This window comes from Camelina sativa, chromosome 19, assembly GCF_030686135.1.
Source record: "Camelina sativa cultivar CO46 ecotype springtype chromosome 19, ASM3068613v1".
NCBI classification, from domain to species: Eukaryota; Viridiplantae; Streptophyta; class Magnoliopsida; order Brassicales; family Brassicaceae; genus Camelina; species Camelina sativa.
In genome coordinates this window covers 8622572-8635725 of record NC_141898.1, presented here as the reverse complement: position 1 = coordinate 8635725, position 13154 = coordinate 8622572, and the positions used below count along the sequence as shown (strand labels likewise).

The following is a 13154-nucleotide window of genomic DNA, read 5'->3' as shown; positions in this document are numbered from 1 at the left end:
CGCAAAATTATTGTTGAAAATTTTGCAATTTGTGAATTGTTGTTTTCCAAATTTTAATTGACCAATTTTTTGATGTAATAAAATGTTTAGAAGAACATGGCTACAACAAAAAGACTAATTTACAAAGACAGAACAGAACCAAGCCCATCTCTTTTTCTATCTGAATTTCACTTCATTCAACCAATCACGTAATACCACGTGCCCACATCACAATCAAAATCCAATACAACGTCACCACGACCTTAGTAAGACTAATGTGATGATGGCGCTGTAAAGAAAGAAGTGGACCAAGCAGTGCGGATACTGAAGTGAAGTTGCCGAGCCACTAGAGAATTCGGAAGAGTCGACGGCTAAGGGCATGCCGTCGCTGCCGATAGCACACGACCGTGGTTCCCCACCTTGGTTGAGCATGACGGCTCGGAGGACGGAAGTGACAGTGGGGAAGTAAGCTGTACGGTTCTTAGCAAGAAGCCAAGTGAGACCCATGAGGACGCAGTCTTTGTTGTGCATTTTTGCTGTTCTGTTTCGATCTTCCTTGGATGGGTTTCTTGTACCTGAAGTTTTTTTCGGGTTTAGCTGCAAAACAAAACCAGAAGCGTGTTAAGTTTGTTTAGGTTTTGTTACTGTTGACTAAGTAATCATTGAGGATTTAGAAAGTAGAAAGGTGGAAGCTAGTGGCTAAGCTTTATTTTTAGTCATGGTAGGTTGGTGATTAAGATGTAGAAGAATGAAATCAAAGACAAAGTAACGCGTGAAGATCACGGCTTTTGTAAGCGCCTATGTGTGAGTGTGTGTCAGACTGTCAGATAGAAAAAGAACAAAAGCTAAAGAACAAAACTTTTCCCAAATTACCATTCGCCATGGATGATGGCCAGATCAGAAAGAATCCTAGATTACATAATTCCAAATCTTCCTCAATCCTCACTCACATACTCATATAGTAAAACCCTAACGTGCTTAAACACTAAATATCAGCAAAGCATCAAGAAAAGTGATTACTTTTGTATTAGATCTCCTTAGACATAGTTAACTAGTCGATCAATTCCTCATTACTCATCCAAAACACTGTCTAATCTATAAGTAACTCTAAACCAAAACCAGATGCTAAAACACCAAAGAACACTAAAGGGTATCAATAGATTATCTAAAAGTTACTAGATTTATCTACTAAACACACATTTCACTATGTTAGACAACCTAGCTAGTTCCCATTTGAACTCCACAGTGACAGCTTCTAATAGAAAAGTTAGAGACTTTACCTTATAGAGACTGTTCAAGCACTTGTTACAGCCAAGCAGAGGAGAGAATCTATCAGCATTGTTGTGGCTTCCACTCAAACAATCAGTTTCTAATCTAGTAACCCTCTCGTCTCCGACAAGTCTCCCTTCTTCGTTCACTCTAAAAGCCTCAGAACAGCTCAAAGGATGCAATCTGATTCCGCAGTAGCAGTAAACGACGTCGCAAGTCTCGTTCGGTCTGGTGAGCTCAATCCCTCTCTGCCTCAGAGATTTCCCCAATCCGTCAACGCAAGTCTCCGAGTCATCGGGAAGCAGAGGCATGTCCTCTTGCGTCATCGGGGAGGATGATGCGTTTCTGGCGGCGGCGGAAATGGAGCGGCTGAGAGCAGTGGTTGAGTAAGCAGAGTAGAGCCACGCGCCTAGAACAGGGCAGCATCGTCCTTTGTGGAGCTTTTTGCCGGTGCAGGCTGATTTGATTCCGTGGAAGAGGTCTTCAGGTAAATCGAGAGGGCAGCCTGAGAAATCGGATTGCTCCGGGAAAGCGGGTATGGTTGCGGGTGGGGATGATTTGACCCGGAATGGCTGGACTGTGACAGTATCTTCTGGGTTTGGTGAAACGAGTGACAGAATGGTGAAGAAGGAGAAGAAGACGATGATGAGGTGAAAGGGAGAAGGCGCGTGTTGGAACATCGCCGGAACGATGGAGACAAGAGTAGACTAGCAAAAGAGAGAGAGAGAGAGAGAGACAAAGAGAGTGTGAGCGAAGAGATGTGTAATAAAATATCACAAATAGGGGATCTCGATTTATACCAATTTAATATTACTCCTACTACTACAGTCTTACTACTTATTTAAAAAATAATTGGTTCGTTAAAAATTTTCATTGTAAACAAACAATTTCTTATGATTCGTTAATATTTTTTCATTGTGTATGATTATAATAGAAAGTATGTTTAAATTGTAATCCATGGTGGCAAATCAGTATTAGTAACCTGAAATTAATTAGTTGAATCACGGGACGATTATTCTTCGCATTGAAACTTGAAAAGTACAGAGTGAGACTGATCGGCAGGTTCACTTGTTTTTGTTTTATAATTCCAATACATAAGACTTGGAAGGATTCGTTTAGTTTAGTACTAGTATTATACTTACGATACTCCACTACTTTTGCTTTGTATATTTTTTATGAAGCCAATGTAAAAAACCACACATACTTAGTTCTGATACTGTAATCTGTTTAATCGATCAAATTAGCATAGTGCGATTTTATAAAGTTTTTCGTAGGCTGACAAAATAATGCAATTATTTTTTTTTTCGCAAATTAAACATTGTAAAGAACAAAAGAACCATGCAAAATGCAAACTGTAAAACAAAAGTCGCCAATTTAGTTTTGTTATGTTTATAGTATTTAGCTGTTTTGTCATTTTTCTTTTTTATTAAAGTTTTTATGTGTATACTATAAATTAAAGACTTCACTCTTATTTCCATGGAAAATAAAAAGAAAAGAAAAGAAAAAAATCGCACCCAAGCCAGGAAATAAAGGTGGATAGTAAAAAGGAAAAAGAGAGAATTATGTGGAGCTCCATGTTAAAAAGGTAACGTCAGGCACGCGAAATGGTATTGTAGTAGTAGCAAGTAGTAGTAGTGAATTAAAAAGCTGCTTAAACTATGACATTACAATCCCTTTTTCGGGAATGCCATAACAAAAAGTAACGACTTCTACTGTAGTAGAGTTACAAAATGATATATACTCACTTTGGATATAGACTAAAATTCACAACATTGGACTAATTTAAATTTATGTAAGATATGTACAGCTCGTAACAGTATTTTCATCCGCTCTCTCAAAAGCCACTAGTAAACCAAAAGCGAGAGAACAAAGAAAAAGCAAATGGGACGACCAAAAAGAAGAAAATCAACAGTAAATCAAAATCATTCTATATCATTTGAGGACGAAGTTGATCATCATACTCACTTACTGTATATAACATGTATACTTAGGATTAACTTAGGCATATATGGGTCAAGATTATGCGTTTAATTAAATACACAAACTTCACATTTAATTTTCATCGCCTGATAAGGTCAAATACTTGTAAGACATAAATCCAGGGGTTAACATGTAGTAAAGCCAAACGCACTGGGGCTATTTCCACAATTCTTCTTCATCCATATTTTTTTTAACACAACTCGAATTGATGGACAAATTGAAAGCAAATGACGGTTAACTTGTTTTGTTCATTGCTCATGTCTCTCAGTATCTCAAAGATCATAACATTTCTTCTTCTTCTCTGTGAGAGATGTGTAAATTGTAGAATCCGCCGCCTACTGTTAGCAACAAGTTTCACTCCCCAATATCTGAATCAAGTGTGGAGAGCCGCAACCTTTTGAGACAAAGCATCTACCGTATCATTGTTTGTTTCCCCGTGCTGTAAAAAGTAAACAAGAATGTGAAAAACAAGTGTACACAAATCTTTTACTCTATTCTATATGTATCATGTTTCTTGATTGTTTACCTCGGAGTTGTTTTTTTGTTTCACGCCAATGCATTTAGATGCACTGATGCTCGCACTTTTTAGCAAGCTGCGAGCGCTGTAACCAGTATAGCTGGTCCCATTCCTGTAGTCTGAGCCCTCGTGTTGTGACGTTGGAGGGCTTTCGAGGGTTGTGGCTAAAGAAGCTGTGGATCTGTTCTCGATATCGTGATTATGTGATTCATTCTCTTTCTTAGGAGCAGGGACTCTCTCTCTGAAACAGAAAAGGTTCCAACACAGCACAACGGAATGAGAAGCAAACTTTAAAAGAATCGGGGAAATCTGATGACTTTTTAAATTAGTTCTACGGACAAACCAACAAACAAAAATTGTATACCTAGGCAAAGAAGCGTGTTGGCGTTGAAGAGGTGAGCCTCTCTCACCCTTACCGTAATTTTCTTCAAGATGTGCAAATTGTCTCTTAAACCGATCAACACCACTGCATTTTCATTTAGATTACAAAATCCTTATATTACTTCTCATGATTAGTGGTAATTTTGAATACAGATTTTAAATGTTTGTATATACCTTGGGTACATGAAGCTAGTCTGTTCTCCACCTCGAAGATATTCTTGCAGCATCTGAGGATGATACTCTAATATCTGCATTGTTTCATTTTCAGGTTTTGTAAGAATCACGATTAACCAATGGATACGTGCAAAAAAAGAAGAATATACATTATGCCATTGTTCAGAGCTTAACCAATCCAAACAAGTTTAGTGAAGCAAAAACAATAAGAGATTAGTGTACCTCTCTATAGATCAATTCTCTCACATCTTCTTTCGTTATCTTCCTTCTTTCAAACTCAAACACAAGTTTTGGAATCGGTTGAGTAGATGGTTCCCGGTCCACGTTTGCCAGACCATAGAAGTAAGGATCTGCCAGTGCCTGTATACACGCGCGCACACACAAACATGTATATATAAAGTTTCCTTTTCTGAGAGTGATTGAAACTGCTCTGAAACTTTGAAGTGAAAACGCTAGAGAAAAAAAAGTACAATACAGGAGCTTTACCTCTTCAGCTGTGGGACGGTCTTTGGGATCAAATGCAAGAAGACGGTGCAGTAAGCGAAGGGCCAACGGGTCTACATGAGGAAATTTGTGAGTGAATGGAACTGGCGGTTTTCTTCTCATATTGGCCATGTATCTCCTCGCCTTTTCATTACGAATCTGTAACAACACAAAACACTAACCATCATTACAGGAAACAGAAAACTGATCCATCCTTGTCTTGTAACGTTATAACAATAGTATGCTCATATTTCTGAGCTTTCCTACCAATTAATATGAATTTAGCCCAAGCTAGCCTAAACTACTCGCCACAAAACCATGGCTGGAAGGTACTAGCTACGGTACTAGTAAACAAATAGTCATCATTTATAAAACTTTCAACTCATACGACATAAGACATCAAAAAAACTCTAGCAGCCAAATTGTGGTAAACAGAAATAGATGAACTCTACCAACTAACCCTTGAAATAGCTTCGGGAGGCGGAGTACCGAGCAAATCAGTCATAATATCCAATTGATGCACCACATTCTTCCCAGGAAACAACGGCTTCCCAGTGAGCATTTCTGCAAATATGCATCCTATGCTCCATATATCAATGGCAGGAGTATACTGCAGCAAAGAAAGAAAATCCGTTTTAAGCTAAGATTGTGATGCCATATAATATGTGAAACATACACTTTTGCAACAAAAAAAAAAAAAAAAAAAAAAAAAAAAGAAACGAGAATTGAAGAACAGATAAACGATCACTTGTAGAACCACAGTGGCGAGAGCTGTTGTTGCTGTTGTTGGTGATCAGATGATTAGAAGCATTCCGAGAATGAGGATGATGACTATTATTAACGGTGGTGCTGTAACGGTATGTTTGACTATTTACGAACTAAAGGTTCATCATTCACATGGATTTTAATATCTCTCGTCGTTTTTCATAACAACAACTAATCAGATCAAGTGTTAGGAAAAATTAGGCTAACAAAATAACAATTAACAAACTGTATAACTATTTTTGATAAGGACTCTATAATATTAAAATTTTTCAAAAAGCGTGTCTGAGAAGAAGAAAAGAGAAAAATAAAAACGGTGATGGTAGTGGTGTTGGAGGTGGGTGGGGCCAAAATGGCCTTTTGGTTTGAGATATTGTAAGATGACAGCCAATGTCTGCCCTGTAACTCTTCTAATGCACGTCTCCGGTCGTGTGACTTTGAGAGTTGAGAGGACCCTAATGACCAGAAAAACATAATTAACAAATTCATCTTTCAAACAAACAAAAAAAAAAAGACCATTAAAAAAACAGTTAACTATGCAGCACACGGACAGGCCCATCTCATCCCATGTCCTTGCTTGTGCCCTCAGGGATGATAATTCGGCCCGTTAACATGTAATGAAGAAATTTGAGTACTCACGCGACCCCTTTTTGAAAAAAAATTGTAATGCCCATTTTGGTACCGTCTTTGCTTAGCGAAAGTGGTAATTTTGTGACGCATAGTTGGTAGTTCACTCTCTGTAGTCTTTTACCAATGCTCAAAATGTTATTTCAAAAATCAAATGTAAAACAATATTTGTATATGATCTACTTCTAAGCATAAATATATGAATCATAAGTGATGATTAGCAAATTACTTTAGCTTTGTTGTACACTTGTAGTTGACAAGTTTTTCCATTTCGTTATTACATATGTTTTAAATTGCAAAAATATCTCGGTTTCTGGAATTTCGTGGAAAAATATATACAAACAAGGGTTGTTTTTTTTTAGACATAAGTTTGGTTATATCTCACCTTTGCATATCAGTGTTCTTTATGTGTTTTGAGATGCTACTAAAGTCATATGGCGATAAAATAGTTTTTTGCCGTCCATCACAATATATATGTTTAGAAAGTTACTTATCTGAATGTCAAATGCTTTAAGACATTTGAAATACAAATCGAACATTTCAATACAAAAGTACTTATGTTTGTGGACTCCTTATCGCATATTCTATAGGTTTTGGTCTACAATAATCAGATTGTCCACGTACGTGAAGCAGTACACATATCGTAGTCATGTGCTTTATTGGTGGTCATCTTAAGTCTTTTATCAGCCACACTTTTGTTGGTTTCTCTGTTTGGCTATTGCTCGAAAGTTGAAACTATTCGAGCACACGCACGCACGCACACATAGGACACAAGCACATATTCTATTAAAAGATAAGCATACATACGTCGTTGTATGAAAATGACGCTACTCAGGTGATATTTGGGATTTAACTGGTGACCCATTATCCAATTTTTATTGCGCTAACGTACTATACTCGTCTATAAATTTGTACTGTATTGTCAGTGACAGTAATATCAGGACAATTTTCTTGGTCATCCATTTTGGTTACCGGCCGTGACGTATGAAGGGACGATGACTCAACGGATGAGATAGGGGTGGCGCAGCTGTTTACCCCAAAGATTTATAAATTGGTTTTTAGTCCATTGATTTTACTTGACATTTGCTAGTCCAATTTTGAAAATTCTGATTCTTTTCCATTTGTACTTGTTCAACTTTATGTTTATTAGTGCTGATGCCAATGTCATTTCCAGATCCATAACTTGCTTATATTGTCAGATCTTACACCTAATTTTTTCATCTATTCACTTGTAGTTATAGTTTTCTCTAATTTTCATATACTTTCTTTAATAACTAACATGATCATATCCTTTAGGATAAAGTACGTATTTTTATGACTTAGTTAGATATATAAATAACTGCTAAAAATAAACCTAACCAATATAGTGAGACTTTGCAATGCGTTTGAATGCGTTGGAGTTTTTTTGAAATTTCGTAAAAATATAACTGTTAATACGTACGTGTGACTAAACCTATGTTTTTGTTGATTAAGTAGTGCAAACCGTACGGTAAAGCATAAAGTAGATGGGACACATATATATATGTTAACGGGTTCGATTTTTCTATATCTTCGGAATCAAGTACAGAACTTATTAACTAGAAAAGGTTTTAATCTACAATTGATATATGACATTCTCTACTCTTTTTCTCAAATTACAATGAATGTTAAGGAAATGGTAACAACGTTTTTTCCAACTAAGACGATTTCCACAACCAAACTACCCATAGATCTTACATCAAATATAGTAAGATGATGTCACACACTTTTTATGTGTCTCTCAAGAATACCTTTAAGCACACAAGTTTTTATGAATCTTCTTCTAAGTATTTATAATACTAACTTAAAAATACTAAATTGTTAATTAAAAAAATAGTTTTTGCCAAAAAATATTTTAAAAAGATAATTTTGTAATTAAGCTTAATGTTTGATACGTGAAACATAAAATTTTAAATAAAAAAGGCGATATGTTTAATATATATTAGACTTCGTTGAGATATGCATCTAAACTTTGGATTCAACAAGTACTAATTATGTTTTCCATTTTTTGAATTTTATTAAAATTATTGTTCACTAATCACTACTTATTGTTTTAGTTATATTGCTTAAATAAATTCAACTTATTTGCGATACACTACAATACAATAATAATGTGCAATTAACACAATAGAAAAATTATATAATGAGTTTTTAAAGTTAGTGTTCACCATTTATTACTCTAGTTATAGTGTTAAAATAAATTAAGCTTGTTTACGATAAACGACAATACACTCAGATTTTCTCTTTTAAAACTTACTAATTACATATTTTCATATGTCAAGTGTTTTTTATTTTAAAAACTCAATATTATTATTTTAATCATATATTTTAAATAGATTAAGCTTGATTGAGATATATGACAATACAATAAAGATCTGCATTTAAAACTTATTAATTATATTTTCATATAAATTTTCTAAAAACTTCCATTAACTATGTATTGTATTAATTATGTTGTTTAATTAAATTAAGCTTGTTTTCAATAAACGACAAAAATATTAAAATGAAATTGAATTTACTAATTATGATTTTCATATACATAGATATATAATATAAATTAATTATCTATTAAATGTATTATGTTTATTTACGATACACGACAAAACAATTAAAATGAAATTAAAATTTACTAATTATGATTTTCATATACATAGATATATAATATAAATTAATTATCTATTAAATGTATTATGCTTATTTACTATACACGACAAAACAATTAAATAAAATTAAAATTTACTAATTATGATTTTCATATACATAGATATATTATATAAATTAATTATCTATTAAATGTACTATGCTTATTTACGATAAACGAAAAAACAAGAAAAATTACTATTTATTTTATTTAGTTTGCTTTGTGCTTTTACATCTATGTAATTGTGTAATCAAAAAAAAATTAACAAATAATGATTTTATATCATTATTAATTAATTTCTTTTACCTCTTACACTAATTAGTATGAAATAGTTTTTTGTTAACTGTAATGAAAATATTTTATTCAAAAGCAAGTAATTGTAGTATATTCTAATGAAAAATATAACTAATACATCATGACGTATCATTTAATTTCTTAGGATTAAGGGTCATAATATGTACGTTTTTTTTTTTTAAATCATAGTAAATATAACAGTGTACATCCTAGTATCATGTAGGATACTACACGACCTAGGAAATACACATCATTTGCTTTACCTACATATGGAATCTTCATCAATTGTTATGGAGCTTGGAGAGCACCTGAAATTCATTCAAAGACAGAAGTGAGAAATTCAAATCGAAGTGAAAACGAGTAATATTTCAAAACCTATTTAGAATACAGTAGTATAAATAAAAATTCACTTTCACTGATGGGACTGTGTTGGTGAGGATGTTTTTCGTTTCCGTAATGGAAATCTCCTAACTTAACAGTCACCCCATTTCCGTTGTCAACAATATAAAAGTTGTCAAGCGTTAAGTGTCGATGTGTTATACCTTCCTGATGGATATCAGCAACCATTGTTATCACATCTTTGATCATGTCTTCAAGAAATTTGGAAGGCTGGCCATGTTTACCCCAAAACTTTGATTTGTTGTTGAAGTGATTCTGAATAAGATATTGAACCTGAGCTGGGACCAACAAATTCTGATTATATCCACCTGAGTAACAAAAGTCGATACATTGTTTGAGGGTGCACTTCCATGGTTCAGTAACGAAGTAGAAAAAGCTCCCATCGATATTTACTCCAAAACAATGGAACACGTTTTTTTATGTTAGCTGCCATATGTGATTAAGCAACTGCCCATGCAAGGCTACATTATGATCATCTTCTGTAAAAGGTGTCCTTCTTACAGACGAAGGGAGGTGATCCCTTACTCCTTCGACAACATTAATAGCGACTTAAAATAGTGTACATCCTAATATCATGTAGCCTTGTAAACAAGGGTTTGATTTCTTAATGGCAAAAGTATCTCGGTTTCTGAAATATTGTGGGAACATATATACAAACAAGGGTTTGATTTCTTAGACATGAGTTTGGATTTACCTCCCTTCGTATATAGATGTTCTTTATGTGTTTTGAGATGCTAGTAAAGTCATATGGCGAGAAATAGATTTTTACCGTCCATCACAAAATATATGCTTTAGAAAGTTACTTATTCAAATGCTTTAAGAAATTTGAAATACAAATCGAACATTTCAATACAAATTAAAGTAATTATATTTGTGGACTCCTTCTTGCATATTCTATAGGTTTTGGTCTACAATAGTCAGATTGTCCACGTACGTTAAGCAGTACACATATCGTAGTCATGTGGCTTTATTGGTGGTCATCTCAAGTCTTTTATCAGCCACACTTTGTTCGTTTCTCTGTTTGGCTATTGTTCAAAAGTTGAAACTATTCGAGCACACGCACGCACACATAGGACACAACAAGCATATATTATATTAAAAGATAAGCATACATATGTCGTTGTATGAAAATGACGCTACTCAGGTGATATTTGGGGTTTAACTGGTGACCCATTAACTGGTTTTTATTGCGCTAACGTACTATACTCAGTCTATAAATTCGTATTGTATTGTCAGTAATATCAGGACAATTTTCTTGTTTATCCATTTTGGTTACCGGCCGTGACGTATGAAGGGACGATGACTCAATGGATGAGATAGGGGTGGCGCAGCTGTTTACCTCAAAGATTTATAAATTGGTTTTTAGTCCCATTGATGGTACTTGACATTTGCTAGTCCAAATGGTAAAATATATTCCAGATCCTTCACTCATCACTCGATATAAAAATAGTTATGTAAAAAAAATTGCTCCATCAAACTGACAGTTAAAAGAAACAGCTATTTTCTAAAGTATTGGATAGCAAAAAACAAGAAAATCAAGAAAAATATACTGGCAGTGACTTGTTTTTCCTTACATTTACATGTTTTGAAAATTCTGATTCTGTTCCAATTGTACTTGTTCAACTTTATGTTTCCGTTTTAACTTAAAAATTAGTGCTGATGTCAATGTCATTTCCAGATCCATAACTTGCTTATATTGTCAGATTTTACAACTATTTTTTTCAGCTATTCACTTGTAGTTATAGTTTTCTTTAATAACTAGCATGATCATATCCTTTAGGATAGAATACGTATTTTTATAATTAGATATATAAATAACTGCGAAAAAATAAACCTAACCAATATAGTGAGACTTTGCTTCACTATAGATTTTCTCACAATCTTTCTTGCAATATCGTTTGAATGCGTTGGAGTTTTTTTTAATTTCGTAAAAACATAACTGTTAATACGTATGTGTGACTAAACCTATGTTTTTAACAACTACTAATTATGTTTTCTATATTTTGAATTTTATTAAAATTATTGTTCACTAATCACTACTTATTGTTTTAGTTATATTGGTTAAATAAATTCAACTTCTTTGCGAGGACACGCAATACAATAATAATGTACAATTGACACAATAATTTTCTTTTTTTTATATAATGAGTTCTTTTAAAGTAATTGTTCACTATTTATTACTCTAGTTATAATGTTTAAATAGATTAAGCTTGTTCGCCATACACGACAATAAACTTAGATTTTTTCTTTTAAAACTTACTAATTACATATTTTCATATCTCAAATTTTTAATAAAAAATTTCAATATTATTATTTTAGTCACACTTTTTAAATAGATTAAGCTTATTTGCGGTAAACGACAATACAATAACGATTTTCATTTAAAACTTATGTATTATATTTTCATATCTAAATGTTCTAAAAATTCATATTCACTATCTATTGTATTAATTATGTTGTTTAATTAAATTAAGCTTGTTTGCGATAAACGACAAAACAGTTAAAATGAAATAAAAATTTACTAATTATGATTTTAATATACATAGATATATATATAATATAAATTTATTATCTATTAAATGTAATATGCTTATTTACGATACACGACAAAACAATTAAAATGAAATTAAAATTTACTAATTATGATTTTCATATACATAGATATATAATATAAATTAATTATGTATTAAATGTAATATGCTTATTTACGATACACGACAAAACAAGAAAAAATAAATTAAAATTGACTAATTATGATTTTAATATACATAGATATATATAATATAAATTTATTATCTATTAAATGTAATATGCTTATTTACGATACACGACAAAACAATTAAAATGAAATTAATATTTACTAATTATGATTTTGATATACATAGATATATAATATAAATTAATTATCTATTAAATGTATTATGCTTATTTACGATACACGACAAAACAATTAAAATTAAATTAAAATATACCAATTATGATTTTCATGTACATAGATATATAATATAAATTAATTGTCTATTAAATGTAATATGCTTATTTACGATACACGACAAAACAAGAAAAAATAATAATCATTTTACTTAGTTTGCTTTGTGCTTTTACATCTATGTAATTATGTAATCAAAAAAAAAAAATACTGATTTTATATCATTATTAATTACTTTCTTTTACATCTTACACTAATCAGTATGAAATATTTTTTTGTTAACTGTAATAAAAATATTTTATTCAAAAGCAAGTAATTGTAGTATATTCTAATGAAAAATATAACTGATGTATCATTTAATTTCTTAGGATTAAGGGTCATAATATGTACATTTTAAAAAAAAAAATCATAGTAAATAGTATAACTTTTGAAATTAAAAAAAAAAAAGCTAAAACAAACGACCTTGAAGTTAAACTTAGTAAATTGCATATTGACTTCAACTTATCATACACTCATTAATGGAGGTTGATACTTAATGCAATAGTGTGTGATACTTTATTTGATGCAATCCAAAATCATTTTTTTTTTACACTGAAAGCAAGGAGGTATTCTAGAAAATGTGCCGTCCATTAATTAAAATAATTTTGGGTGAATTTTGTTATTACATATGGAGCGTAAATCTAGCAATTTTGTGAGAGAAC

General features: G+C 32.2%; 2 protein-coding genes across 2 annotated transcripts; both read right to left on the bottom strand.

Moving 5' to 3' along the window:
• Window positions 1-36: 36 nt before the first annotated feature.
• LOC104765660 (putative GPI-anchored protein At4g28100) lies at window positions 37-2165 on the bottom strand. Its single transcript, XM_010489417.3, has 2 exons — window positions 1260-2165; window positions 37-576 (listed from the first exon to the last, which is right to left on the bottom strand). The coding sequence occupies exons 1-2, from the start codon at window positions 1926-1928 to the stop codon at window positions 232-234; spliced, it is 1014 nt and encodes a 337-aa protein (XP_010487719.2). The 5' UTR covers window positions 1929-2165; the 3' UTR covers window positions 37-231.
• A 1128-nt stretch (window positions 2166-3293) lies between these two features.
• On the bottom strand, window positions 3294-5841 carry LOC104765659 (mitogen-activated protein kinase 9). Its single transcript, XM_087501913.1, has 8 exons — window positions 5532-5841; window positions 5244-5393; window positions 4787-4942; window positions 4523-4660; window positions 4301-4374; window positions 4110-4211; window positions 3755-3986; window positions 3294-3667 (listed from the first exon to the last, which is right to left on the bottom strand). Exons 2-8 carry the CDS (start codon window positions 5343-5345, stop codon window positions 3602-3604), a joined length of 870 nt encoding a protein of 289 aa, XP_087358039.1. The 5' UTR covers window positions 5346-5393; window positions 5532-5841; the 3' UTR covers window positions 3294-3601.
• Between the last annotated feature and the right edge of the window lie 7313 nt (window positions 5842-13154).